Genomic DNA, 27,877 nt, shown 5'->3' on the forward strand with positions numbered 1-27,877 from the left:
ATCCCCATGGCCGAAGTGGCCACCTTTTTCGGGGCCGGTCGTGCAGCTCGCCCCGGGGAGGAGGGGGGTGGTGGTGGTGGTGGTGGAGCAGCAGCAGCGAGCAGCGAGGAGCGAGGAGCACTCTATCCATGCTCCTGGGGAGAGGACGGAGCGCAGTATGGGATAACTGATCGGAGATCCGCTTTGTTTTTTTGTTTTATCGTCTTCAATGATGGATGAGCCGAATATCCTGAGACGTCGCGGTCTACAGGTAGGCTAGATGGAGAGGGTCATGTCATGTCAGCTCGGTTATGTGGCTGTTTCCAAGCAAACGGGATGATATGATGATGATGATGATGTTGGCGACGATGCGGGGGGGTGGGGGGATTCCTCCAAGAATTGCTTTGGGTAGAACAGTTAATTCTCCGTTAAAATGAGTGACATTTATTCTTTGTTCTTCCTGATAAATATATGACATTGCTTGGAAATGTTTACTATCTGTAGCTATACTGATAATTTTCCCTTTATGTCTCGTGTCCATTCTTTGCAACAAGCGGTCGCCACATCATGATTTGGGGCACATAATTGGTGCACATAATGCAATTAGTTAATGTAGGTCTTACGTGTTTATTTTGGGGCTGTCCAATGGTTCTTTTGTGAAGCCTGTTGCCTTGGTGATAGGAGCTTAAAACCCAAGGGTGCCTGTATAATTGGCAAAAACAAACCTTCTCCTGGTGCCATTACTCATGAAAGTCCAGAATGGTAATAATTAATATTTCCTCTCCTGCTAGTTAGTATATACATATAATTATTATTATTTTATTATAATATATATATTTTTTGCCTGAAGTAGAGAACGCTGCATTGTTTCTAATTATGGAGGAGGTGATGGTGGGTTTGTGATCAAAGACTCACCGGTCCAAACTGGGTGTTCTCGTTGAGTTGTTGTAATTAGTTTCATTACGTTCATCTGCAATTTAAATGTAAGTGCAGCCCTGTCATTATACTAACAATGACAATGATGGTTATGGTAAAACCCCTTAAATCCACTATGTTGTGTAAAAAACACAATGTAAGACTTCATTAAGCCCACAAATTGATATGTTCTTAATAGTGCTGAAGCTTATAGTAAAGTAATTAAATCATCTTTTATCTGCCCTCAACATATGTTTTTACCTTGTTTTTAAATGTGTCTGTGACAGTAACCAGTCCTCTCTCAGTCTAACAGAGTGGCATCCTTCCTATAGTTTTCAAATCCTGATTGGCAAAGGTTTTGCAGTTGCCTGAGCTCAAGCGCAATAGCCACGGTCTAAGGATTTGTATCCTTGCCATTAAATTACTTGAAGACCCACTTGTCATGCACGAAACTAGGCCATACTGCATCTAATGAGATTCACACTGCATTGAAAGGAAGATGTAGGAGTGAAGGAGGAGCGTTAGTATTTAGGGTCAACCATCCGAATAACTGCTGTTGCCTTATTTTTAAAAACATTTTATTAATGTAAAGTTTTCATAATAGCTGACACATACAAAGATATTCAAAATTAAAAGTGTACCCTGCCAAGAAAATACAATTGATTTGTGAAGAAGTCTTTTAACCAAACAATGAATAGCCCTCTCTGCTCGGGCAGCAATAGGGCTTATATCTGCATTTCAAAGGATTGTTACCATGAAAAGAAGAAAGAAGAAAAAAGAAGATATTCTCATTTCAATATTTCCCATCTTTTCTTTTCTAGAAAGAACTGAGTCTTCCTCGCAGGGGAAATATGTAAGTATTATTTAATAATACACCTCCCTTTCTCCTCCTCAAACCTGCAGACCAGCCAGGTTCCTGTCACTTTGTCGGCTTTATTGTGCATGCATGCCGCATTTCACACCACTGTATTTACTTGACTCTTGCCTGAGAGGCAAGAACTTTTGAAAGGATTATCTGCAGAGCCGTCTCACACCGCCCAGACAGGTTTTACATACTTAGAGAAGGAGAGCAGAGACAGAGATAATTTGCACAACTCTTTGATGTGAAGACAGTGGAAGAGTTACTGTATGCATGAATGTTACAGCCTAAAAAAAAAAAATCATGCTTATTGTGAATATACATTGAATATCTGAAATAGTCACAGCAGAGTTAATAATGGGTTCCATAAAGTATGTGAACTGAGCAGACAAGTTGAGCCAGCTCTTAACTGCTCAGTAGTGTTTGTTTGTTTCATTCAGAATTCAGAAGTAATAGTTTGATGATTAATGGGACTTTTACCAAGTGACAGTTCATATCATGTTCCGTAAACAGAAGGGTGACACACATGAACAGCATGCACGAAGAAGTTTGCTTGTTAGTTTCCTGCTCAAATAGGAGGCTCCCCAGTCAGAAAATCAATCTCTTCCCTGTCTCTAACCCGTTCAGGGATTTCCCCCCCTCAGTCTTTAGACACAACACTACGCCATTCTACTGTAGTTTCACCATCTGTGAGTCAGATGGAATAATTGCATTTACTGGAAATAATAACAGCAGATCACAGGTTATGGATTTAAAAATTAAAAATGTTACACGTCTGTGCCGCTCACAGACAGCTTTTCCTCTGTCAAGGTGTCCAAAACAAACAAGGGAATTGTCATTTTAGTTGTATCAAGGGCAGCATTGCTGTGTTACACCCTTTATGTCTGAGTGTTTAAAAATTAAATTGATTTTAAATAGCTTACTTAATTTAGTAATATATGTAATTGATAAAGGTGAATGGTTTCTCTAAGAACAACAATTCTGTATCGGGACTTGTAGTGTGTCTGAGGAAAGGTTCAGTGATCTAAGTGATCTGCTAGGATGATGTATTAAACTGCTAATGCTATATAACGTATATAATAGCCTACCAGGACTGCATTAACTCAGTACGGGGCTAAATCAGCCATGGGCCCCTTTTGACCCACTGTTTTTATAAATTTAGTTTAAAAAAGGAATATGCACCGTGTACATTTTGACTCAAGCACACAAACTAATGTACACGTAATACAATTTGCCCTGCTTGTGGAACTGGTCATTTCTGTTTCCTCCTATGCTTGGGTGCTTGAAAGGAGGCTTTCACAGATTGTCGAACATCAGATCCAGGAGGAGCAATGCGGATTCTGTCCTGGTCATGAAAAAGTGGACAAGCTCTTTTCCCTTGAAGGTTGTTAGGGGTCATGGCAGTTTGCCCATTTAGTGTACACATATTTTGTGGGTTGGAGAAGGCATACAATCCCCGGGGATTCCTGTGGGGCCGGGGTACGGAAGTATGGGGTCGTTCTTATACAAGAGTGTCTGGTTTTGGCTTCTCTGCTCTTTGCAGATGATGTGGTTGTGTTGGCTTGACCTTGAATGGAGCCCCTGCCCCCTCACATCAAAAGTAGCTAGTTGAGGTGGTTCGAGCATCTTATAAGGATGCCTCCTGGGTGCATTTCTTTGGAGGTTTTCCGGGCAAGTCCAACTGGTAGGAGACACAAAACAAGCTGGAGAGATTGTATATCTTATCTGATTTGGGAACGCCTCTTGGTCCTCGGGAGGAGCTGCAAAACGTTGCTGGAGAGAGCGACGTATGGACTACCTTGCTTAGTCTGCTGCCACCTGACCCAGAAAATAAATGATTTCAGTTTTATCACAAATGTATGTGTTTTAAATGTATAGGATCTCAATATTACCTGGTTACAAAAATGCATCCTTCGTGAAATTGAATCTTAGATGCAACTTGCTATACACCTTTTTACATTTATAGATGTTTTTAAGGGTTTGAATGCCGACATCGCTGGAAATACACAATTCCTCAGTCTTCTTTCTGTTTTTCGACCGGGTGGTTTATTTGCGTTCAAGTCGTTAACACCTATCTTTCCGGCAGTGCTTGAAGGCATCACTAGTCCCTCCTCCCTTCGTCGCGCGCTGACGCGTTACAGCGTTGCTGGTGAGACTGGAAAGTTTGTATCACTCTTCTATTTTGGCTGAGATATCACTGGATAATGTCATATCCCGCGGTAGACAGACTGTTTGGGACATTTTGCCGGTAACAGAGAGACAGGGGTCAGGGCGGACATGGCCAGTGCAGTCGCTCATCATCACCGAGCTGCCGAGCCGCGGGTCTGGGGTCAGTTTGTACCGAAGCTAAACGGAGTCCCAGCCGTCGTACACTGCGTACTGGCCTAACCACCACCAACGGTAACAACTCCCCAAGAGAGAGACCGCGCAACATGATGCTCCCACTCTAACAAGAGGACAATTCTCATATCTGGATTGGATTTATCGGTCACCGCCATCAACATGTCTGACCAGAACTACTATTGGACCGTGTTGCCGAGCTACAAAACTAGTTTCGTGACTGGGGCCATGATGAAAAGGTCGAAAAGGTAAAGGACACATTATAGGATTTCTGAATGAATCTGTGGCTGTATGCAACAGCGACAACGTCCGCTCTGCCTGTATTTCGTTGACAAACGTCAATGTGTTGAACGTGTATGATTAGCTAATTGATTCACGGCACGTAAACGCGCCCCAAACCGTGTATGGTAACATAACAACAGCTCAGACCGATCATGCCATTGTGTGCTGTCTGTGGTAGCCGTACGTTACTGTATGTGTCGGCTGCTGCTACATCCGCCCTAGTTTTTGTTTCCGACAGAGAAACGTGGCCATTGTAGAGTGTTGTGTACGGGGGGCTAGACTGCATTGTCTGCTACCGGCTGTCGCATAAAGCGACGCACAGTCCCAGGGCGGATCGATACACTGGTGTGTGTCAGTGGGACTGTAGCGTTGTAGATGTGCCTTTTTTAACTGCAAAGATAAATGTAATCAGCCCTCACAAAGTAGAGCTGTACAATTAGCCTTTAACGTCCTGTAGGGACTCAGTGCGTCTTTGGCAATCAATGCGTTCATTGTGACCTAATGGTAATTTATGGATTTTAAATTTTCCTTTAGTCATAATCTCAGTATTCTACTGCAAACGTCGTTCTGTTGTGACTCTAGTACCCTGTGCTGTAGCTGCTGTCAATGGCATACACTGCAAGACCGATTGCCAATGAGCTAAATCTTAAGAAAACCCTCTCATCTTTTAAATGTATGCACAATATATGTGTGCTCACCATTAACTGCCCGCTAGTGTCAAACTACCCCCCTCCTCCTTTTTTTTTTTTCCATGTAGCTTTGGTTCAGACGCGTTAACCCATTCAACACAGCGTGACTTTGAGTGCAGCTCAGTGAATAAATGCAGTCCTTCACCATCAGCAGCCATGTGAAACACGCAGGCCTGCGTCTCAGTGGCCCACATTCATCATGCCACACGGCTGCTTGCACGGCCCCTACAAGCCACTATTGTTGGTCTCGAATATGAGTGGCCTTATCACTGCCGAGTGTTGGTCATGGTGTGATAAAGTGAGGCGTCATGCCAAATATGCCCAGGCACTATAGTATGAAAAGGGTGTCTGTTTATTTATTTCCTCATAAGAAGAAGATAGTGCTCATGCACAGCATCTTTCTGTGGTTGTGTGTCGTTGAAGCCGAAGTCGAGCATTTATTGGCTCGCCCTTCTCCCTGTTGCTGTGCCGTCGCTGCCGCTTTGAGTCTATTTGGGTTGGGGGCCATATACTGTTTGAGTCCGCCTCGGCGTCGACCCAGAAACGTCAGGCTTTGTTGTTGTCTCAGACCCTCGATTATTTTAGGTCACTGCCAGAGAGAAAGAGAGATGGCATCGACGTCATCTGGATGAAACGGAGATCATGATGGGATTATATCCAGTTTAGTGGGGAATGTTAAAATAAATGAAAAACAGAGCCCGAAGTCTATTCTATATGAAGGCTTTGGCACATTTAGAGTGGACACCCGGCATACAGAGGCCTCCAGGGACCATATATGCACACATATACAGGAAATGGACAAAGTATCATTCGAAAATGAAAGTGACAACATCCTAATTACACTGGCATCTTTGTGGGTGACTAACGCTCGGAGAAATGCCACCTAGTACCATCTGCCAGCTTTTAAACAGGTCTGCTAGTCATCACCTTTCTAAGAAAAAGATTTCCTTACAGGAGCTGCATTCATCAGAGAAAGCTGAGCAGTAGCAATGTAATGAATTCTAACAAAATATACCACATTTGGACAAAAGTGGAGCAACCAGCAGGGCAGAAGGAAAACAACAGCTATATATGTGCTTTTAAAAGAAATAGTTTGACAACTGCTGAACCAAAAACACAATCTGGTCATTGATTTTCCTCCCTATAGATCGGTTTGTTTTGTCTATCTGTGGTAATGGATCTTTAGTGCTGTGGATAGCATATTATGTCATGGGAATCATTGGGTCCACGTATTTCTTTACATTTCTTTGTATAACAACCGGCCACGGCTGTTTTTATAGGATCAGCTGCTCCCACTGGTACACTCACTACTCTTTCCAGATGTTTCCCATATTCTCACATGAAATTACTTTCGGACACAGGAGACGCATCATCTGATCACCGTTGATACTTGAATGTAATGCCTTACTACAGAGTCCAACTCATTATTCACAGGATGTTGATTTATGCTGGTATATTTCCATTATTTTGGTAACATTAGTCAAATGTAATACACTTCTGTGTGATTGTGTTTGTATATTAACATACATGTCTGTAGCTCTGTGTGTGTGTGTGTGTGTATATATGTATGTATTAACACCACTACTAGTATCAGTACATTTATCAGTGTTTTCCTTATCGCGATCAACAACTCTCGTTCATAGGTGGACTGTTTTTATTCTACCTGACCTTTGACTGCCCTGATAAAAGACGGTTGTGTTTATAATTACCTCGAGCAATAAGCAAATGCTTTCTCTCTGCTGTTTGTTTTGCTCCTCACAGTTCCCGTAACAACAAGAGAAGGAGTTTGGCGGTCGGGACCCCGTCGCCCACGCTCTCCCGGCCTCTTTCACCTCTCCCACTTGCCACAGGTACGTGCGTGTTGTTTATGCTCGCGTGTCTGCTCGGCTCAGTGTGTGTGATACTGTTTTAGCATTCAGACCAGAGGCTCATAACGCGTACTTTACATAGACACGATCACATGGAAAACAAGACAAGCCGATGAAGAATTTTCTTTTTTTTTTAGTGTATGTGCCTTCAGCCTAATTTAAGTCACACGACTAGCACTGGTTTCCCTCTGGTGTGTTCATCAAGTTTCCGTTGCTGTTGGATCATAATGTGCACAAGAGATACAGTAGTTTTCCTCATGATGATATCTTTCATGCAGCTTCCTCGAGGCTTCTCATTCCTTCATCCAGGTGCCTGGAGTGCTTTATTAGACTCATTCATTCTCTAATACCCATTTTATTTTTAAGTGATTCAGGGTGTGGCAGTGCTTTGCTGGCATGCAAACTCCTTTAGCGACCCTTTTAAGTGGTGTGATCAACATCAGGAGTCCCGGCCGTCTGCTGAAACTGAGATTCTTTGACTAGGCGGGGAGGAGGACTAGTTAACCTCTGTGGGGGTGTTGCTGCAGTTTAAAAACCGGTTTCAGGTTGAGCTGTGAAGTCAAATCAGTTGCAAAATGATCATAGAGAGTTTTTGCAAACTGACCGTGTAAAAGAAGGGGACAGCCAGTGGAATGATTAACCACACACACACACACACACACAGTCATACACATTTTAAATTAGTTTTTGCTCATTTTCAAAGTTTGTTTTCTTTCTTCAGCTGGCAGCAGCCCTTCAGAAAGCCCCAGAAATGTTTCTGCCAGCACCTCTGCCAACTTCCAGTTTGCCCGCAGGTAAGAATTAACTCAATTTTAATATTAAGTAGTTCTAAAGCACCTGAGTCCAGCCACATTACCGCAGTAGTATTTTCCCTGCCTAGTAAAAAAACTGAAAAATGAGTAGGACTTGCGAGCTGCCGTCATTGGAAAAAGAGTTGCCTGGGTTTTCTCTGTTGGATGATTTTTAAAATCTAGCTTACTCTCGCTTGTTCTTAAGATTACGGGCCTCAGCGTTAACATTAGAGTAGGTTTATCTTTCTTCCTGTAAAGATGACACAATTGTAGTCAGCTTAAGTTCAAAACACAATATATAAACGCCAATATTTCCGAGCAAGGTTAATGCCATACCTATCCAAAAACTAAAAATGAACCAGAGCATAACGGTTTTCACTTATTTGAAGCTAAGTACAATAAAAAACATGCTAAGAAGAACCCAAGATACTTGACTTTGGAGGAAACTTGAGTAGCATGAGTGACGACTATGCCCTGGCTTCTTCCTTTTGCCCCTGTAGTTGGAATGAGTTGGAAAAGTCCAACCGGCGAAAAGGCCCCAGGGCCATTTGCTGGACACGGGCTGTGGCATTTGGTAAGCCAATTAAGGCAGCAAGTCGTTGCACACACTCATTACTCGGGGCGTTTGTGATTATGGGGAGAAATTGCAACGCTTGCCCTCTCATCACGCGTCTTACAGCTGTGTGCAGACTCACTGGGCTTTAGAGGAAAAGTAGCTGTAACTAGTACCCTCAAAATACTGAGCTGCTTCTCTCTCACTGAACGTCCTTTTCAATGTACAGGCTGCTTATCTGAAATATCATGTGTTCTGAATTAGCATTTAATGTTGCCGTGCAGGATGGCGAGGGGAGGCCTCCTGATAGTATTGCCACGCACGAGCCCGCATGACTCATCTATATTTATTGAGACTTTTTAAAGCTGCCAGTGCGCAGACAGATGCTGTGGCTGCACTTTTGAGAGCTCCACTGGGTTTATTTGTTATTCACACGAGCTGTATAGCCTCGCTGTGTGTGTGTGTGTGTGTGTGTGTGTGTGTGTGTGTGTGTGTGTGTGTGCAATTATTTTGTCATATAAATGTAAAAGAGCCAGACACACAATAGCTGCCACACACATGTAAAGATTAAAGAAGTATTTCTTCATGCAAATGAAGGAATGACAAGGAACCACCTCAGGGGTGAGGTATAAGAGGTTAGCTGCAGCTCCCTCTTCACCGTTAAAGATGCTCTTTATTTAACCTTGAGGTTTTAACACTTTAGTTTCTCCTTAGGCATTGATTCTTGCATTGATTCCAAACCGTGTTTTTAACCTCAGCTTCTATCCTCCTAAGACTTGCAGGACCTTAATTAAACGAGCTAGTAGTAAGGCGTTTAATAACACATAGCGGATGACATGCATATCGGATATGAAACGCAGACGTCTTATAGATAGACGTCAGTCACATTTTAGGCAGAGCCGTCCAACTTCATTGCGTCACCCCTGACTTAGCTGCGTGCCCCCAAGAGCAGGTTTGTGAGAGAAAACATTTGACCATCCCTGTCATCACAGGTTGAATCAGTGAGGGACTCTAGGCCACGTCCTCAGAGCGCCATATTATTGAGTGAAGAAGTGGAAGGGCAGCGGATACAGAGGAGGTGTACACGTAGAAATGTCACACCCCAAAAAAAGTTTAGGGTTTTCTGTTTGTAGTAGTTCTCTCGTGTGTGTGTGTGTGTGTGTGTGTGCGTGCGTGTGCGCGTGTGCGTGTGTGTGTGTGTGTGTGTAATGAGTCAGCTCTGTGCTGCAGTATGAGGGCATCTTGGCAGGTGTTCAGCAGCACACTGTCACTAGCTGACAGACAAACAGTGCTATGACTGACAGCCAGACGTACTCTCACGATCATTAAACAGTGTTTATTTTCTTTCTCGCTTTGTGTCTCCGCCCGCCCCTCTTCCTCTCTTTCTCTTTCTCCTTCTTTTATTTGTGTCTTCCTCACTTTTGCATCTGTGTAGCCAACTGGCACGCAATGAAAGGTAAGAAAACGACAAGCTGGCGTTTCTTCTTTTATTTATTGACACAGTCTCACGCATCAGATGTTATCGAGTTAAACTTGCATGGTAATATTGATAATACAATGCAGGTTTGAAAAAGGCGAAGCTCTGAAGAGTGGAGCGAGTTAGCCGGTATGTGTAGGTTCCATGTGTGACGGGGAGCTACCGCTGAGCAGCACGTCTCTGTTTTGTGTCTGCAGAGTGGACGGGCGAAGGTGGTCTGTGGCGTCGGTTCCCTCCTCTGGATACTGCACCAATGCACCCAGTTCATCAGTATCCGTAAGCTGAAGTCTCTTTCTGTTTTCCTCTCAATGTCTGTCCTCAGGTCCGTCTCTTACCCTCATCAGATATTCGACCCCTTTCCAAACCACTGTCATGGGACCGTTTAGCTCTCCGTGTTACTTCTACGCGGCGTATCAATCGGTTTACGGGGCCGTGGTGTCTCGTGAGCTTAAGGTGCTGACTGACTGAACTGTAAATCCCATCAGATTGCACACGGTCTAAGAAATAAGTCCTTGCTGATTTACAGCAGACCCTAGTTTACAGAGTGAGATATATTATATCAGGGCTCTGCACCTGGACCACGCTTTAGATGAGCTGTGAACGTGGTGTTTTATACCCTGTGACAAACCGCTCACAGCAAAAGACCGCAGGCATATTTATTATCTTGAGTAAAGTGATGCAGATTCAGCTTGCCTTGTAAAAGTTGAAAGCGATGCTCTCGAATTCACCATATTTTGGCAGAAAATATAAGCGCCTCACAATTACTGAGCATAATGAACAACATAGAGGTAGATAACGAGAAATGGCTGTTTTGATCCGCCTCCGTTCTTCAGAAACAAACGACAAACCTTTTAAAACCAGAGTGTCCGGTGTCACTTCGCACTGACACAGTGGCCTCTACAGACGGCATACAGTTGAGATCATATGTTCAACAGATGCAAATAAAGACACGGAGAACATTCTCAGAGGCAGGTGGAAAACCTCCCCATCACCACACCACTGTTACTTGACAGTCTGGTTGACCATACTCTTGATTGATAAGAAACAGCTGACTGGAAAATGGGTGCTATACTTTTAATGAGTCAGTCATAACAGGACATGTCCAACGATGACGCATCGCGCCATCATCAGCCTTTCATCGCAGGAAATAGGAATGAATCTTCAGATGCGTTTCCCAAAGTTTTCCTGGAATGATTTATATTATAGACGGGACAGTTTTATGCATAGATGACCATTAAAAAAAACACAGAATTGTTCTCCATACGGTGTGTTTTTCTGTACTGAATTCAACAATAAAGTATTTTGCTGTTGAATTAGTAAACTTGTTAAATAAATGACTGATTTGCCCCTTCCAAGCGAGGGAAAGTACAGGAATTACAAGTCTTATCGCTATAATAACACGGCTCTTGTTGAAATGCTTTGGTTTCTTTTTCCTGGATGACTTCACACATGAGTCGGGACTGTACAGCGTTCCACGTTTCCTCCCTCGGCTTATCCTTTTGGGGAGAAGTCAAAAACGCAGGAAGTGAGACGTGCTGCCCGGCTACACCCGTCAGCTACTTGTTGACGGTTTCTGTGTCGATTAGCTTGTGATTTGGTCGAGAAAGTCATCACTGAAAACTGCAGTTGGCTGTAAAAACAATATCCGTTCTCCAATGTCACGGCTGTAATTTCGTATGGCCAACCACATGGCTTCGAGACGGTGAGGTCAGCGCTCCTCACACAATGCCCCTTTTCAGGCCCGCTGTCAGTGAGGTCTTTATGCTGCTCTCGCTCGCTTCTGAACCGTCTCTGGTTTCCTCCTCCGAGTATCTGTCTCCTCCTCCTCCTATGTTCTGTTACTCTGTGTGCTTTTCTCTCTGTTTTCCTTTCACTTTTTCCCCTCTCTGTTAGACTCGGTCTCTTTTCCTACAGTCAGATGAGCCACTCTTCTCTTTGCTCTTCCTCCAGTGAAACACAAGACCCCAAGCCAGATGGGAGTTCTCATAAATTCCAGGCTGCGTGTCACACATTTTGTCTTGGAAAGAGAAAACGAATGCATGCATGGCCAACGCAACAGCCGTTGCTGCGGGCCTCCAGGGCACGCTGCAGCAAGGGGAGAAAAATCATCCGGCTTTAGGAGAGCAGAACACTAAAGCTCCCAGAGTCATTTTTAATACTAAAGGGATTTATGATCTTTTACTTTACTGCAGCTTTTCTCCGCTTGTCCTTGTTGTAGTGTTACATCTAATTCTGATCTATGGTGGAGCATGAAAGCCTTAAGACTCTGAGCGTTAACAGAATAATGAGTGAATCTGAGAGAGCAGTGGTGTGACAGGATGTTCTATCATCAAAGCAGCAGAAGCACAACGTGAGACGGATACATGTGTGCATATTAAAGACAGACGTGGTTGTTTTTATTACATGTTTACAATAAATTGCAGGACACTGACCTGTGTGCACTATTCTTTCCCACTCTCTACATCTCTCTTTTAAAATTGCCCATTTCTCTCCCCCCCCCCCCCCTTCCCCCCACAGTCCTCTTCTTCCCAGGAGTTACTGCACCAGTTGCCCTTCCAGCCCACGCAAGATGATCTCCACTTCCTGTTCAAACATTTCCGGAGCACGGAGAGTGTGGCGGACGAAGAGGGAGCACACGCCTCGCCTCCCGTCAGGCTCCGCTCTCGCAGTCTCAGGTAGCTTTTGATTTGAGTTGAACCGTAACAATGCTGTACAGGTGAGAGGGAGGGCCGCCCACCTGGTAGTCGACTAATCGTTCTGGTCTTAGTTGACTTAAGGTTTTGAGCACATATCTGGTAAACACGAGATTGAAAGTGGTGCTTTTGTGTGATTCTTTGTGGAGAAACTCAGTTTTTACAGTTCTGTTGATTATATATTAGTCAACAAAATGTGTGAGTGAGTGTTGACAGCACCCAGTGTAAACACTGTTCGTCTTTGTCTCAAAAACATTTCTGTCACACTGAACTCCACTTGGAGAAGTGATAATTTGATCAGATTAGTTTTGGTTTGAGTGGATGGAACCAAAAGAAGTAGAAGGCGTACTTTATTAAAGAGTTGCATTCTACTGGCTAATGTTGGAGGTAAATGTTGAAATTACGCCCCAAAGAGAGACGAGACCTGTTGCTGAACTCAAGCACTGCTTTCATCACTGTTAAATAAGTAGTGTGATTACACTGTAAAAGTACCAGAGTACTTTAGTGTACCCGCGGCAAATGTTACTGTTTACATACATTTGGTGTTGTGTTGACACTATTTTCCCACAATGCAATGCACAACAGAAATGGAGGAGCTACTCACAGTAAAACCTCAGCCACACACCTGAGCTTGAGTGTGGCTAAAATACATTCAAGCTAGGCTGGTTAGCTAGTTAGCCAAGCTAACCTTCTAGCTATACACGTATTTATGTATGTGCATTGTTCAACAGCTAACTGAATAGCTACAGGTTGAACATCAATGACATGAGTTGAAACGAAAGAGGAGAAACAAAGTAATGTCTGCCATCTGTATTTGTCATTATTGAACCAAAGTTTCTCGTCTGACATCATCATTTTCCTGTTAGCTAACATTTACTTGTGGGTTTCTTGGCCCAGACAAGAAGCATGTCTCACCATAGCTGCCATGTGACTCTGCTTTTGCTCCGCTGTGCTTGGAAACAGCTGCTGTACTAATTGAAGATGCTAGCTGATGCTAGCTGTGGAGCACATAGAAAGACTTCCACCTCCAGATTCTTCAGGAATATAATGAGCGGTAGAGACAGACCCCTGTACATCTTCTCTCTATTACACAGCTGCTTACCCAAACATGGATTTGAAATACAAACCTGCAGTTAGCATAAGTGTGGTCCGTAGTAGCAGAGCTGTACACAGAAAACGTAAACAAGCACAATTAGTAAGAAAGCTGCTCAGCCTCAAACTAACTAAAGCCTAACTTTCCGTAACGTCTGTCATTTATGATTAGAAATAATGAAACACTGGCTGGAAGTATTTGGATATGGTGCATTCATTATTTGATGTGGTCCTCTGTGCTGGTTACCCTGGATTAGCATATCTAGGGGATCACGTTGCCTCATCATTTAACATGGCCGCTCTCATTAAACACTTATACAAGCCCTCTAAATAGCTGTTGTGGTGAGGAGTTCTGAGGTTGCTGGAGACTTTAATAATGGGCTGTGGAGGGTGTTGGTAACAATTTGATGTGATTGTCCCTGCCCTTGCCATATATATATATATATATATATATATATATATATATATATATATCCATCTCGAAGTTCCAGTAAAGCAGCATTTTCTTACGGATGGTCTCTTAATTTGACCCCTGATCAGTTGTTTACAGATGGAACATCCTCTAACAACCCTCTAATCATCTTTTTTAAAGAGAGAAAACTCCACCAGGCTTTTGACCTTTGTAATGCTATCAAAAACGCATCTAAATTACTGCACGCATTGACTGTGATAAAGGAATACCGACAAGTGTCTATGTGGCTCTAAAATAGCTCAAGAGGGTGTGTTAAGTGTTTCTTATTGCCCTCAAATAGTTCCCAATGGGTTAACTGTTGCTATTGCCCTGAAATAAAACCACTGCTGAGCAACTGCAACTGTTGTGTTACCCAGAAATAGTGACGTGCGTGTCACATGTTGATATTGTTATTTGTAGTATGCGACGTATAGAGGCTCCCAGTATAGCTTTTTCCAACATTTGTGATGACAGTCCATTGATTTGTAATGTGTTCGGACAGTTTTAAAGGTGCCCGCTCGTAACTGAAGCCCTGTGCACACAACAGATGTGGTCATGGATACTGCAGATGAGAACCTGATCTGAATCGCATTAGTGTTGTATTCAAACATGCTGTGTTTATGACCCGGGATGGCAGTAAACACTTTCAGTCAAACATTTGCAATTTACTTGTAAGACATTTGTAGATTTGATGTAGCTTTAACGAGACAGCTTTTGAGCTTGACGTTGTTTGAATATATCAACTAGTGCGAGTAACTTTTAACATCTTTAACGTAAGCCTCTCTCCCCCACCCCCATGATCAGTTTGCAACTTTGTTTTGTTTTGTATGATTCAAATTTAGCATCTATAAATGATGAACTATATCTGTGCAAACGTATGATATTTAATGTTTTCTTTTACCTGATTGTCATCCAGCCCTGGACGGACCTGTGGAACATTTGACAACGAAATTGTCATGATGAATCATGTCTACAAAGAACGCTTTCCTAAGGTATAGTCGGTGCTTTCTTTCTCTCTTTGACTTGTATTTGCTCAACATGTTCAGCTTGCAAATGCATCTCAATGTTAAAAGACTATCCACCAGCGTGCGCATGAGCTTTTTTTTTTACTCAAACTAGGACAGGAGAACACTCCCGGCAAAATCCAAGTCCTGGCTCGCTCACCTGTGGGGGGACCAAGTTAAAAGGAACCGTTAATACAATACTGCTGTCACCGGTTTTAAATGAAGTCCTCCATCTCGGTTGTTTTCTTAGGCGACAGCCCAGATGGAGTGTCGGCTGCTCGACACCATTGCAGAGTTATCCCCCGGCACTACTCTGCCCCTGGCTGATGGGGTGCTGGGATTCATTCAGCACCAGTTGGTGGAGCTCGCCAGAGACTGTCTGGACAAGTCCCAGAAAGGCCTGGTCACCTCCAGGTACTTTGTGGAGCTGCAGGAGAAACTGGAGAAGCTGCTGCACGAGGTGAGTGTTTCTCATCTTTAACAGATGGGTTTGTTTGGGATTGTTATTCAGCCATGCAACTGTGGAGCCAGTGTTTGTTCCTCCTAAGGCATCATCAGTGGATTTCTGATTGTTGGTAGCTCAGATATCCCTCCAGGACATTGCGTGCTGTAGCTTTACTGGACACATTACATTGAAATCTATGATTGGTTATCACTCAGTGCTGTTTCCAGTTCACTGGTCAGTAATTGTGTTGTCATTTGATATGCTTACTTTGATCTGTGCAGTGGTCAAGTGTTATATAATGATTTCTTACATAACCTCTCTAGCAAAAATGTTTCTGCAGCACATGCTGCCTCCTGCAGAGCAGATTACAGATTTATGCAGTTAGCATAGTCGATGCGGTGCTTTCTTCTGTTCATCCCGTCTCTTAGTAGCTTAGTTTATCCTACAGTACAACAGGGATAGGCATTATTTTGTCTAAAATTTCCACTAAAGCCACAATTCTGTAATTATTCTTCCATCTTGCCAATAAATTGGTTTTCCAGCTTAGAGAGAGAATTTATTCTAAGCAAATGGTCCCCGCTGTCACATGTTCAAATGTTTGCTTTTGTCCCTGTGCTCGCTACTTCTTCTCTTGAATTATAATTGCAGTTTCGTAACACTGTTTTTCTTGGCAACTTTTGAAAGACTACACCTTTTTAAAACACAAATCTTGTAACACATTTGACGGTTAAAACACAGAGCCTGTTTCTAAGTGGTTCAGCTGTCTAACCTGCTCTCTGACTGGAATCACTCTGACACCACCTCTAACACAGTGGCTCTGAACTTGCTGTTTGACCAAGGCAAGGCAATGTTAGAGCAAGATATGGACACAATGAGTGTTGATAAAAGTGTATTTGCAAGTGTTTCCTAATATTTATGAATCGGACAAGGCAGCACACAGAGACACATGTGAGATGTTGAAATACCTATATCTATTGAATCGCCAACAGATAGCGTGAGAAGATGAAATGGATGCTAAAAATAATATGAGCCAAAGTGCAGAAGCAGCCTCTGTGGGGGGGGGGGGGGGGGGGGGGATGCGCTGCCTCACGGCTCATGCCAATTGAATTAAGTCAAAAATAACAATCCATCGTCCTCTGTGCTTTCCCGATCAGGCGTATGAGCGATCAGAGAGCGAGGAGGTGACCGTCATCACCAAATTGGTCAAGAAGATTCTCATCATCATCTCGAGGCCGGCCAGGCTCCTGGAGTGTCTGGTAAGACTCACTGGCACACACTGCATCATGGGTACAGGAGTGACACAATAGCAACATGACGCTCATCAGCTTCAACAAAATATCTCAAATACATTGATGATATAGTGAGGTAATGATGGTTTCAGCGTTTACCATAACACAGGTGCAAGTTTACCTTGTCGGACAGGATGATGTTGGGAGTTGTAGTTCTTTCATAAGCAATATCAATATTTGATATTGACAGTAGGGTGTGTAGTTGATCATTTAAATTCACAAGTCCTAAAGAGCAACCCGCTGGATTCCCTGTTTTCAACTAGTCTTTTTGGGACTATGTGTATTTCTTTTGCAACACCTTCCTGCGCTGTTGTAGTATTTCTTTTTTTGGGCTTTACAAAAGCCAAGGGCAGTTAAATGATATTTGAAATAAAATCACAACACAGGAGTTTGATCCCGAGGAGTTCTACCAACGTTTGGAGGCTGCAGAGGGTCAAGCCAAGGTGGGCCACGGCATCAAGACTGATATTCCCAAATACATCATCAGCCAGCTCGGCCTCACCAGGGATCCCTTGGAAGGTGCGCTGTTTATTTTTTATTTTTGGGGGTATTTTACCTACTAAACTGTCTATTTAGGCATTTTAGGATACTTTGTTTTGGATGAGTTGTACTGCTTCCTTATTTTACCAGAATAACTTCAGGATTTTCTTTGTTAAACAGAACAAATTTCACCGGGACACAGTAATGCTAGTGGCACTATTCCTACCAACATGTTTATTGTTGCAGTAATTATTCTTATTTCATGTAGAATTGTATGCATTACAACATTTAATTGTTTTCAATATACTAAAGGCACATCCTTAAATGTGTGCTGAAGGCACTTACTGTATAATTTATTGCACTTTACTGAACTTATTACTACTCTTTCTACTTGATTTTGAGTTTTAATTCTATCTGTTCTTATTGTTGCACAGCTTTAAAATACAATGCTTTGTATGACATTCAAGTTGAGTAGAGCATAATTCAGCTGCATTTAGAAAACATTTAATCAGTGAACAGAACTGAGACATTATAAAGTAATGATGTAAAAAAATATATATCACATAAAAGTATGCTTTTTTGCATCCTTAGACAGTTTGTATCATTTGAAAATGGTTAAATACACACTTACTGTCTTATTTTATTTAAACTGAAAGGAGTTTGATCGCTGTGTCTGCTGCTGCTGTTACAGAGATGGTTCATCTGGAGCAGACGAGTCCGGTTCACAGAGCGGCCAGCAGAGAGTCTGATGACACGGGAGAGGCAACATCGCTACAGGTATAAGCTTATATTAAACAGTAGTTGCTTAAAGGCAAAGGCAGTTGCACTGAAGAAATATAAAACAACACTGACGGGGTTAATTACAATGCATTAAATACAGCTTAAGTGGGGAATAGAGCACTTGTTAATACAGGCAGACACATTATCACAATAACATCATAAAGTGCAGGAATTCATGCTTTTCAGAAGTCATGCAGCAACTAAGTTCCTGTTATTTTCCTTCTGTTTTTGTGTGATTCAGAGCCGAGCAGGCTGCACCCCTCCTCGTAGGAAACCACTGGAGAGCGACTTTGAGACTATCAAGCTCATTAGCAATGGCGCCTATGGGTGAGTAAAACAGACTTCTTTGTTTGCGTCCGACTGACTCAGTCTCTTTACGGGCACCACAGAGAGCCCAATAAAACCAGAAAAGAAACTAAAATGAGGATGTGTTGTTGTAGTATTTTTGTGTTTACACTTAGAATTTGTCTGGGCAATTTCATTTCAAGTCTGAACTGATGTTCCCCAGTAAGTGATGCGTATGTTTCCTCATCTTTTTTTCCGCCTTATTTCCCCTGTTTAATCGCTCAATGTATCTCCCTTCGTACCTCTCGTTCCCTTATAAACTCCTACCCCTGCTTGTCCTGTAATTGTCCTTCTTTCTCCTCTTTTGTCGTCCTCCCTTCTTTCTGCTGCCGTGCAGGACTGTGTTTCTGGTGCGCCACAAGGACACCCGTCAACGCTTTGCCATGAAGAAGATCAACCGGCAGAACCTGATGCTTAGAAACCAAATCCAGCAGGTGTTTGTGGAGCGAGACATCCTCTGCTTTGCTGAAAACCCATTTGTGGTTTCTATGTTCTGCTCTTTTGAGACACGGAGGCACCTCTGCATGGTCATGGAGTATGTGGAAGGTGAGCTTTCAATTGCCCATGCATATGTCAATTTTTCTCCCAAGAATATAGCACACAAAACTAATATAATATAATATTTAGTCTTTTTTGCCAACTGTAAATGCAAAAAGTCACAGACATTCAGAAAGCCTAAACAGAATCATACTGTCTTTGCATTTTAAGGTGGGGATTGTGCCAACCTACTGAAGAACATTGGTCCTCTGCCTGTGGACATGGCTCGGATGTATTTTGCGGAGACTGTCCTGGCTTTGGAGTATCTTCACAACTACGGCATCGTACACAGAGACCTGAAACCTGACAAGTGAGTCCTCATTTCACACATTTCCTTTTTTCTTTCTCTGCTTTGAGGCAGCGCCTAAGTACTTTCGAGCTCTCGTCATTTTTCGACTTGTCCTCGTCTTGAAGGCAATCATTTTGAAGTTGGAGCAAAAATATTCTGAAACAACCTTTGATATTTTTCACCAAGTCTGAGATCTGTGTTTTGAAGTTAGCGTTTGATGTACCATGAAACATTTCTGTTTCCGTCTTTTGTAGTTTGTTAATCACCTCCTTGGGACACATCAAGCTGACAGACTTTGGGCTGTCAAAGATCGGTCTAATGAACATGACCACCAACTTGTATGAAGGACATATAGAAAAGGATACCAGAGAGTTCATCGACAAACAGGTTTGTCTCTTCTCATCTTTTCGTCTTCTCTGTTGTGTTTATGACCTTAACTGACATCAAGCTTCACTCTCTTCATCTGTATTTCCTTTCTACAGGTATGCGGCACTCCAGAGTACATTGCTCCAGAGGTGATCCTGAGGCAGGGCTATGGGAAGCCAGTGGACTGGTGGGCTATGGGCATCATCCTCTATGAGTTCTTAGTGGGCTGTGTGCCTTTCTTTGGAGACACACCAGAACAGCTCTTTGGTCAGGTGGTCAACGGTAAGTGCATTGCTACACACAATTATTATTTTGTTTATTTTAGTCTCGGGTTATTGGCCATCACCTCAGGTTTATGCAATGTTTCTGTGTGATTAAATCCCTTCTTTGCATCACTGGTATGTGCTTCCTTGTCCAGATGACATCATCTGGCCTGAGGGGGAAGACGCTCTGCCAGCTGATACGCAGGACCTCATCACCAGACTGCTGAGACAGAGCCCCCTGGAGCGTCTGGGAACAGGTTGGTAGCAGAGTGACTTATGGTGGACAAGGCCCTATAGAGTACAGCCTGCTAGGTCCCAGATGCATAGCACTGTTACAGTCTTCTGTAAGTGTTGAAATCATTTAAAAAATAAACTAATTTGAGACATTATTGTGGCAGCATTTGATAGGATTTTTCCAACAAATACAAAACAAACACACCTTTATGCTTACCTCAACGCTGTGATAATGACAGTTGATATCTGGAGTGAGGCAGAGCTGTGGTAAACAAAGCTCTGATGACTGGTGAAAGCTCCAGAAACATTTGACTTGAGTATGTCAAAGAGAGATATTAAGGTATCATGGGAGACACCGTGCAGAAATTGGCTGAGGAGGGGCTTTAAACCAGCCCCAGATATGAAAGCCAAACCTATTTGTCTGATTTATTTATTGTTTTTTTTTCCAGGTGGAACCACGGAGGTGAAGATGCACATGTTCTTCTTGGGTTTGGACTGGAACGGCCTCCTGAGACAGAAAGCTGAATTCATACCTCAACTAGAGACTGAGGACGACACCAGCTACTTTGACAGTAAGTGGAAGAGCCGTTTTATGGACAAGTACACACCTTTCATGATCTAAGTTTGGACTCACCTAACACAAACAATACTATATATATATATATATATATATATATACACACACACATACATACAAATATAGGTCTCTGTCTGCATGTACACAGACAAACCTAGACCCCAACAGATGGACAGAGGACTAAGAGAGGGCTGCAGAGACTTAATTTTACTGTAACGTCTTTTGGTCATTATAGTTTGGATGAAAACAGGGTCACCAGTTTGTCATTATTTAATGCGCTATCATTGTGTTTCCCACAGCCCGATCAGATCGCTACTGTCACCTGGACTCAGATGATGACGATGATGAAACCAACGATGATGAGTCATCTCTGGAGCTTCGACAGTTCTCCTCTGTGGCCCACCGCTTCAGCAAGGTACTCATTTGTCTTCACCTACAGAAAATTTCGCGCATTATATTTAGATATGTCATTAAAAGAAATATCTTACCTTAACTTCTCTCTGGTAAAATGAAGCATTGGTATGAACTTTGAGAAAACAGTCCTCCCGATGTCTTGATTAAACATCGACTTTTGCTTCTTAAACTCTAGGTGTACAGCAGCTCAGAGCACCTGTCCACCTCCACGCCGTCCAACCAGAGCCTGTCGTCGTCAGAGCGAAGCCACAGTGAGGAGAAGGAGGAGCGGTGGGAGGGAAGGGGAGTCCTCTCCCCTGGCGATGGACACAAACACTTGGCCAGTGGAGACAGGAGGACAGATGGACACAGGGGGAGGTGGGAGCATGAACTGTGAGAGGGTGATATCCTTGTTATGAGAGGACAAATATTACAGCCAGCCCTCATTCTCGCCTCAGCTTTCTGAAATATGTGAGATCAAAGTGTAAAATTCTCTCTCGTTAAATGTGAAGCACTTAGTATTCAGAATGAGAATTTTTTTTTTTTAGAATAACACAATACTGTATATCATTAGTCATTTGAAATGGTCGACACTGTACCTTCACCCAGGTTTGATCCTTTCTATGTGGAGTTAGATTGTGTAACCAAATGACTACTGGTTGAGAAACATACCAGAGCTCATTCACCTGCTCGTAAGAAAATGCAACGCAGACTAAAAGAAATAGGGGCAATCTAGATTTATGGAGTTTTTTTTTTATTCCGTAGATGTTCCATAGTTTACTCATTCGCTTACTCATAGTTCTAAATATGTGTATACAGGATTTACTGAAATCCTGCATGTTTACTGTGTTTTCCTGGCAGTCTGCGTCCCCGTGCTTCGTCCAGCTCCTCCCAGTCAGAGCGCAGTGCCAGCCCACTGGTGATGAACAGCACCCAGAGCCTCGACATCATGCCTCGCTTCGCCATCTCTGCCGAGGAGGAAGGTGAGGCCGACACACACAGATCTCTGTACATTGTCTTCTCCTGTTATGTAGCAATTATGAAACACCAGTGCTCACGCTCTGTACCTCCTGATTCTAGACGGGATGGTTTCCAACTTGCGGCGCATTCGGCTCCGGAGCAACAGCACAGGCACCAGGCCATCCTTCCGAAGAGGGGCGTCCCGGCGCATCGCCCACCAGCTGGAGACCCCAGAGCAGCCCAGGCCGTCAACTGGAAAAGTCCCCAAGTCCGCCTCTGTCTCTGGCCTGTCCCTCATCATCACCCCAGGTAGACAGGATGATAATGACTACTTATGTGTTTACAGTGCCCTCTACAGCGTGATGCTGGTTAATTTACCCACTAAACACACAAACCATGAATACTAATACTATGGCCAAAAAAAGAATGATGTCACCTGACTAATTATGTTATCCCATTTCAATTATTTAACTAAGAATGACACATAGTATAATATCCTTAATCTTTAGCATTGGTATTATGATAGTTTGGTGGAAGAACTTAACGATTAACATGCAATCCATAAACTCTCATCCGTTGACCTTTCTAATCCTCTTCTCCTGATCCAGATGACTCAGCAGGTCCTCCTACGAGCCCCAAATCCTCCTTGTCCCTGTCGTCCAATCCCTCGTCCAGAGACTCGTCCCCCAGCAGGGACCTCTCTGTGAGCATCAGCTGCCTCAGGCCTCCTGTGGTCATCCACAGCTCTGGGAAGAGGTTTGGCTTTGCGTTGCGAGCTATCAGAGTCTACATGGGAGATAGTGACGTCTACACGGTTCACCACATGGTCTGGGTATGTGTCCTCATCTCAGTCCTCAAATGTTGGATATTCAATGAATTTGGAGTGTAATTATGAAAGATATTTAGTTCTAAAAATAACATATTAAAACAACTTTTGAGGTCTTCCGATGTTCTTGTTGATGGCCCTAAAAGTCAAGACTACAGAGTCTGAGTAATTGTGCCAAATCAACTCTGTATGTTATAGTTTTATGTATGTATTTTGATTTATCTGCTGTGCATAAATGTGTTCATGAAATCTTGGTTGTAATAATTGCTTGGGTGTCAGTCATGGTACCAGCCGATTAGATGGTTGCTCGGCCAGTCATTTTAATCTGAGGTTGTGTGTTTGTGTCCACAGTGTGTTGAGGAAGGCAGTCCAGCACACGAGGCAGGATTGAGGGCCGGTGACCTCATCACTCACGTCAACGGGGAGTCGGTCCAGGGACTCGTCCACACCGAGGTGGTGGAGCTCCTGCTCAAGGTACAGGGATACACTATCTTTCATTTGAGTACTTCTTCTGCATGCTTATTGTATATTTTGATGATTACAATCTGTTTTAAGTGGTGAGTCTTTCTCAAGCGCATATACTTTGTGCAAGTGATGACACATCATTTTGTGACTCTACTCTTAAGAGGGAATGCCTTACAGATGGGTGTTTATGTTGATGATCTGTTTCCAACAGAGTGGAAACAGGGTGACCCTGCAGACTACTGCACTGGAGAACACTTCTATCAAGGTGGGCCCTGCCAGAAAAGCGAGCTACAAGGCCAAGATGGCCCGACGCAGCAAGAAGAGCAAAAGGAAGGACGGACAGGACAGGTACATGAGGGGAGAATGAAGTCATACGCAGCAGCAGCTGCTGCATTACTGTTGGACATTAGGAACGCCCGTCTAAAGTTTAGTATTCGCTTCAGACAACTTAGACGTCAATCACCAACGACTGCAGTTAACCGTCATACAATTCCATTCTCCAAGTTTGTCTCATACATTTTGGACCGTCTAAGAGACATTGGACTGACTTCTTGTAGCTTGACTTTAAATGGTTCTGCGGCCCAGGTTCAAATCCGTCCCGTGGCCCTCTGCATGTCGTCCGCCTCGCTCTACCCCTTCCTACGTCTATCCTTAGCTGTATATCTAAAAAAAAAAAGCCCAAAAAATAATCTTAACAAAACAGATGACTCAAAAAGACAGATTCACTGATGAAGCTTTGATAATTGCTGTTATATGAAATACAGTTCAATGGATGTTTCTGGAGGTTGTGTCTTTTTCTTTGGCTGTTGTTTTACCTCTCGCTCTTTATTTTGGCTCATTGAAAGAGACTCTTTGTACTCAAGTAAGCATGCAAAGAACAATATCATAGGCAAAATACACACACCTGACACCTCTTTCCTCTTGCGCAGCCGGCGACGTAGCATCTTGAAGAAGCTGTCTAAGCACACACCTCCTCCGCCCATGCAGAGCAGTCGTAGCTTCTCTTCGGGTTTCCACCAGTCATCCAGCGACAGCCTCTCCGGCTCCCCCACGCAGAGTCTCTCTCCTGGGCCTTCTACGCCTTGTCGCTCTCCTGCGCCTGATCACTCTGGAGGTGAGTTGCATCCCAAAAGAGGGAGCTGTGAATCTCTTTGTGTCTTGTGTTTTTAACGTTTTGTCTTGGGTAAAATATCTACTCATGCTTTTTTCTCCTCTTTTTGTCAGATTCAAGTTCCTCTCCTTGCTCCAGCTCCCCGAACTCGCCGGTCCCACAGGCCCGTCCCAGTTCCCTACATGTCTTGGGTCGCTACACCAAAGCCGGGCGCTGCAAGTCCACCACCAGTATCCCTCCTTCACCGCTGGCCTGCATCCCCCCCCCTCAGCCCCTCTCTCCCCAGTGCTCTCCATCTTGCCTCCCCAGTCACCCCAAGTCTCTACAGGGTTTCCATGGCAAGACATTGTCCCCTCCCACTATCACCCGCCATTCTGTGCGTCCCCGCAGTGCAGAACCGCCGCGGTCACCGCTCCTCAAGAGGGTCCAGTCGGCAGAGAAGCTGACGGGAGACAAGATGACGGGGGGGTACCACGGTGATAGGAAGGCCTACAGCACCCGTCGCCACACCATGGAGGTGCCTCTGTCTGAAGGGGAGGGGCTGGAGGACCTGGAGGGGGACACCGCCACCGGGTTCGTCTGTGTCGGTGAGCATGGCCGCCAGGGTCTGTACATAGGAGGGCAGCGAGGCCACCAGGACGCAGCCAGTGGAGGCGGCGAGCATTACCGCGCTACCGCCTCGCCACAACACCGCGGTGGCAACCACCACTCCAAAGAGGTGGTGGTGATGAGGAAGCTGGCGCTGTCGGAGCGAAGGGACTCCTTCAAGAAACAGGAGGCCGTGCAGGAAGTGAGTTTCGATGATTTGGAGGAGAGAGAGAAGACGCCGAGCCCAACGCTTCCTGTCACGCAGCAGAAAGCGTTCACAGCGTCCTGGATCAAGTCGGCCCAGTCAGAATCCGCTGTGAAGCTGGAAGGAAGTGGATCACAGGGTACAAAAACACCTCAGAAAGCCAAGTCGAAAGACAAAGAAGGGTTTTAGTTCCGTCACTTTGCCAGGGAGTCTCACTGAGGAGGAGACTGAAAAGTCTTTGACCTGCTACTGTACTTACATATGAAGGCCTTGCATGTGTGTCCAGAAGACTGTGATCAAGTCCCAAATCATCACGAGCAACTGCTTGAAGACAGAAGAACAAACATTGATGTATCTCAGTAATATATGCATCCTGCAACACTGTTAACAGAATAGTGACTGCCAAACTATGTTTACTTCCTCGTTGCTTGTTTTCTCCCTCGGTTCTCAAATCACTGTGGCACCTGTAACTGATGTAATTTGTAAATATTTTTTGTTTTAAATGAAGAAACTTATTTATGACTTTTTTTTATGTTGAAAATGCCTTGGATGCTTCAGCTGCTCTTAGTTCAGGAAATGCACAAGAGAAAAGCCACACAAATACTCTCAGTGTGGTTTTACAGCCGGTGCAGAAGAAGAGGGCAGGTAAACATCAGTCAATACCCTACCATATTTCTTTTTATACCTCAATGCCTGCCTAGCACTGGGTGTTGTTTCGTGTTCAGATTGGGTCTTTGAAACAAACTGACAGTGTTTGTCCGGCAACATATAATGTATATTATAGAATCTCTGTCACACGGATTGTGGAGGCAACCATTGGAACTAATCGATCCCAAAGTTAGGCCTCGTATGAAATTTTTTTTTTTTTTGAAGGATAAAAAAATATCAACGTTCTTAATACTTGGAAGTCTAGCTGTGGTGCCAAAGTCTGGTTTATCCATAGGAACCATTTGAAAAGAGGTACTGTAGTTGTATATAAGAAGCTTCATGCATGCATGGGCTCTACTTTCACTTCCTGTCCGTCCTGTAAAACAGTGTGTCCCTCCTCTAGCAGTGGTTTAAATCATGACCTGCTCTACACACAGGTCTGTAGATAAAGCGTTGTGACTCCATGACACCGGGCTGTTGTCGCTGTCCTCTTAATACCTTGTTGAATCAAGCCCCCGTCCAGCTCCATAACCTAGTCTAGCTGAAGTGTTTGCACAAGTCATAGTAGCCGTATAACAGTTAGAGCACATTCATATTTCAGGACGACTTCCTTCTGCGTAGGATTCAAAAATTGTACAGTGGATGCAACAAACTTGTTCCCGTTGGCTTGTTTTCTTTTAATGCGTGTTACGAATGAATGTTTACATTTTAGTGCAAATCTGTGTGTGGACTTGTCATGGTTTTTAGTTAAATTATTATCAAAAAATGAATGAAATTCAACCTCCAGGCCCTGAGTGGATGAAGGACTGAGTAGAGGAGATGTCCTTTTGTATATTCTGATGTGGAAACAGTCGTGTTGCAGTACTAATAACCTATGCTGTTGATGTGTGTTGTATAAACAATGGTGGACCTTATAACAGCTGTTGATGGTGTTTTTTGAAAGTGACCTTGTAAGGGTAGATGGACTCAGATATATTGTGTAATGTGACAGGGTCCTAATCTCATGTTGCGATCAGCCTCAAAGCATTGTGCATGCTTCACATCCCAGTAGAATATTCCCACAATTATAAAACATATTTTATTTTATTTTTAAATGCTCCTGGAAGTTATAAATCCAAAGGGCCTTGAATTCTTAAATGTGATGCTCAGTATCTGATTTGAGCTTTAAAATTGGAGTTTGGTTCAGAAATGTTTTCAGCTCTGTGTTCTTTATTTTATACTTTTGTGGCCATTTTGAATCAGTTTCTTATTGTTTTCATTCAGGAATCGTTTGCATCAGTAACCAAAAATGCTTCCGGTCTCTTTTTTTTTTACAAAGGAAAAACTTTTGTTTTGTTTTCTTACATTATATGATGGCACACATTTGTATTTTTACCTAATTGAGGGGACTGTTAATATGGGAATTCATAACGGATGTTGAGCACATACTAAGCCTTGAAAGGTGGTGATAGATTGTGTGGGTTAGAAGTTAGAAGTTTGTTCGTCTGCTTAGCGGAAACTAAACGGTGTGTCTGTGTAGGATTTATCCCTGAATTTCTGATGCAATATACATCTTGGTATGTTCTTTTGATTTGATGTTTTTATTTTTTACCCCAACCAACCAGTCTTAGTATCTCTTGACCCTAAGTTGTATCATCATTTTATACTTTTTTAAGTGAAGGCTGGAGATCTCAGCAGCAGTCCATACCAGCGGTCGGAACGACTCTTCTCATCTCTGTTTTTGCCAGCCTGTGTGTGAGATAAACTCCATGTCTTCACAACTTGTCCTCCTCCATCTTGTTTTTCGTGTCTTCCACGCTCGTTTTAGTGTATTAAAAAGTTGTCGCTCTCCATTCGACCCCTTGTCCCCAAATGTCAAACTGGCCTTTATGAAATGTCTGATGCAGACTGGTGTGACATTGTTTTTTTTATTGTCTTAACAGTGCTTGAAATAAATGCATTACAAAGGGACTACGAAGTCCAGGACCACAAAGTGTTGTGTCATTTGTCCCTCAGCCAACAGTAAATGCAATCATGCAGGTTTGTGGCACCATAAACAAAAATAATCTTTCAGAATAAGAACCAGCTTTATTGACTATACATG

General features: G+C 43.4%; 1 protein-coding gene across 1 annotated transcript; it reads left to right on the forward strand.

Annotated features, from left to right (window-relative positions):
- The first annotated feature begins 3,917 nt into the window (after window positions 1–3,917).
- On the forward strand, window positions 3,918–27,760 carry mast3a (microtubule associated serine/threonine kinase 3a). Its single transcript, XM_079173154.1, has 26 exons — window positions 3,918–4,341; window positions 6,826–6,914; window positions 7,654–7,726; window positions 9,951–10,029; window positions 12,271–12,428; window positions 14,906–14,981; window positions 15,244–15,453; window positions 16,593–16,694; window positions 17,114–17,246; window positions 17,899–17,984; window positions 18,229–18,314; window positions 18,670–18,878; window positions 19,041–19,179; window positions 19,413–19,545; window positions 19,641–19,806; window positions 19,943–20,044; window positions 20,471–20,593; window positions 20,898–21,013; window positions 21,188–21,369; window positions 21,853–21,974; window positions 22,072–22,260; window positions 22,560–22,783; window positions 23,129–23,251; window positions 23,454–23,590; window positions 24,172–24,356; window positions 24,467–27,760. Exons 1-26 carry the CDS (start codon window positions 4,256–4,258, stop codon window positions 25,333–25,335), a joined length of 4,197 nt encoding a protein of 1,398 aa, XP_079029280.1. The 5' UTR covers window positions 3,918–4,255; the 3' UTR covers window positions 25,336–27,760.
- Window positions 27,761–27,877: the final 117 nt, after the last annotated feature.

This window comes from Pholis gunnellus, assembly GCF_910591455.1.
Source record: "Pholis gunnellus genome assembly, chromosome: 14".
Taxonomy (NCBI): domain Eukaryota; kingdom Metazoa; phylum Chordata; class Actinopteri; order Perciformes; family Pholidae; genus Pholis; species Pholis gunnellus.

What these genes read in the sequence shown, in the direction of transcription:
- mast3a (XM_079173154.1), top strand. Translation starts at nt 4,256, where the DNA reads ATGTCTGACCAGAACTACTATTGGACCGTGTTGCCGAGCTACAAAACT. An exon ending in CCAGGCTCCTGGAGTGTCTG is followed by an intron (nt 16,695 to 17,113) that starts GTAAGACTCACT and finishes ATCACAACACAG; the next exon opens with GAGTTTGATCCCGAGGAGTT. An exon ending in TGGTGGAGCTCCTGCTCAAG is followed by an intron (nt 23,252 to 23,453) that starts GTACAGGGATAC and finishes TGTTTCCAACAG; the next exon opens with AGTGGAAACAGGGTGACCCT.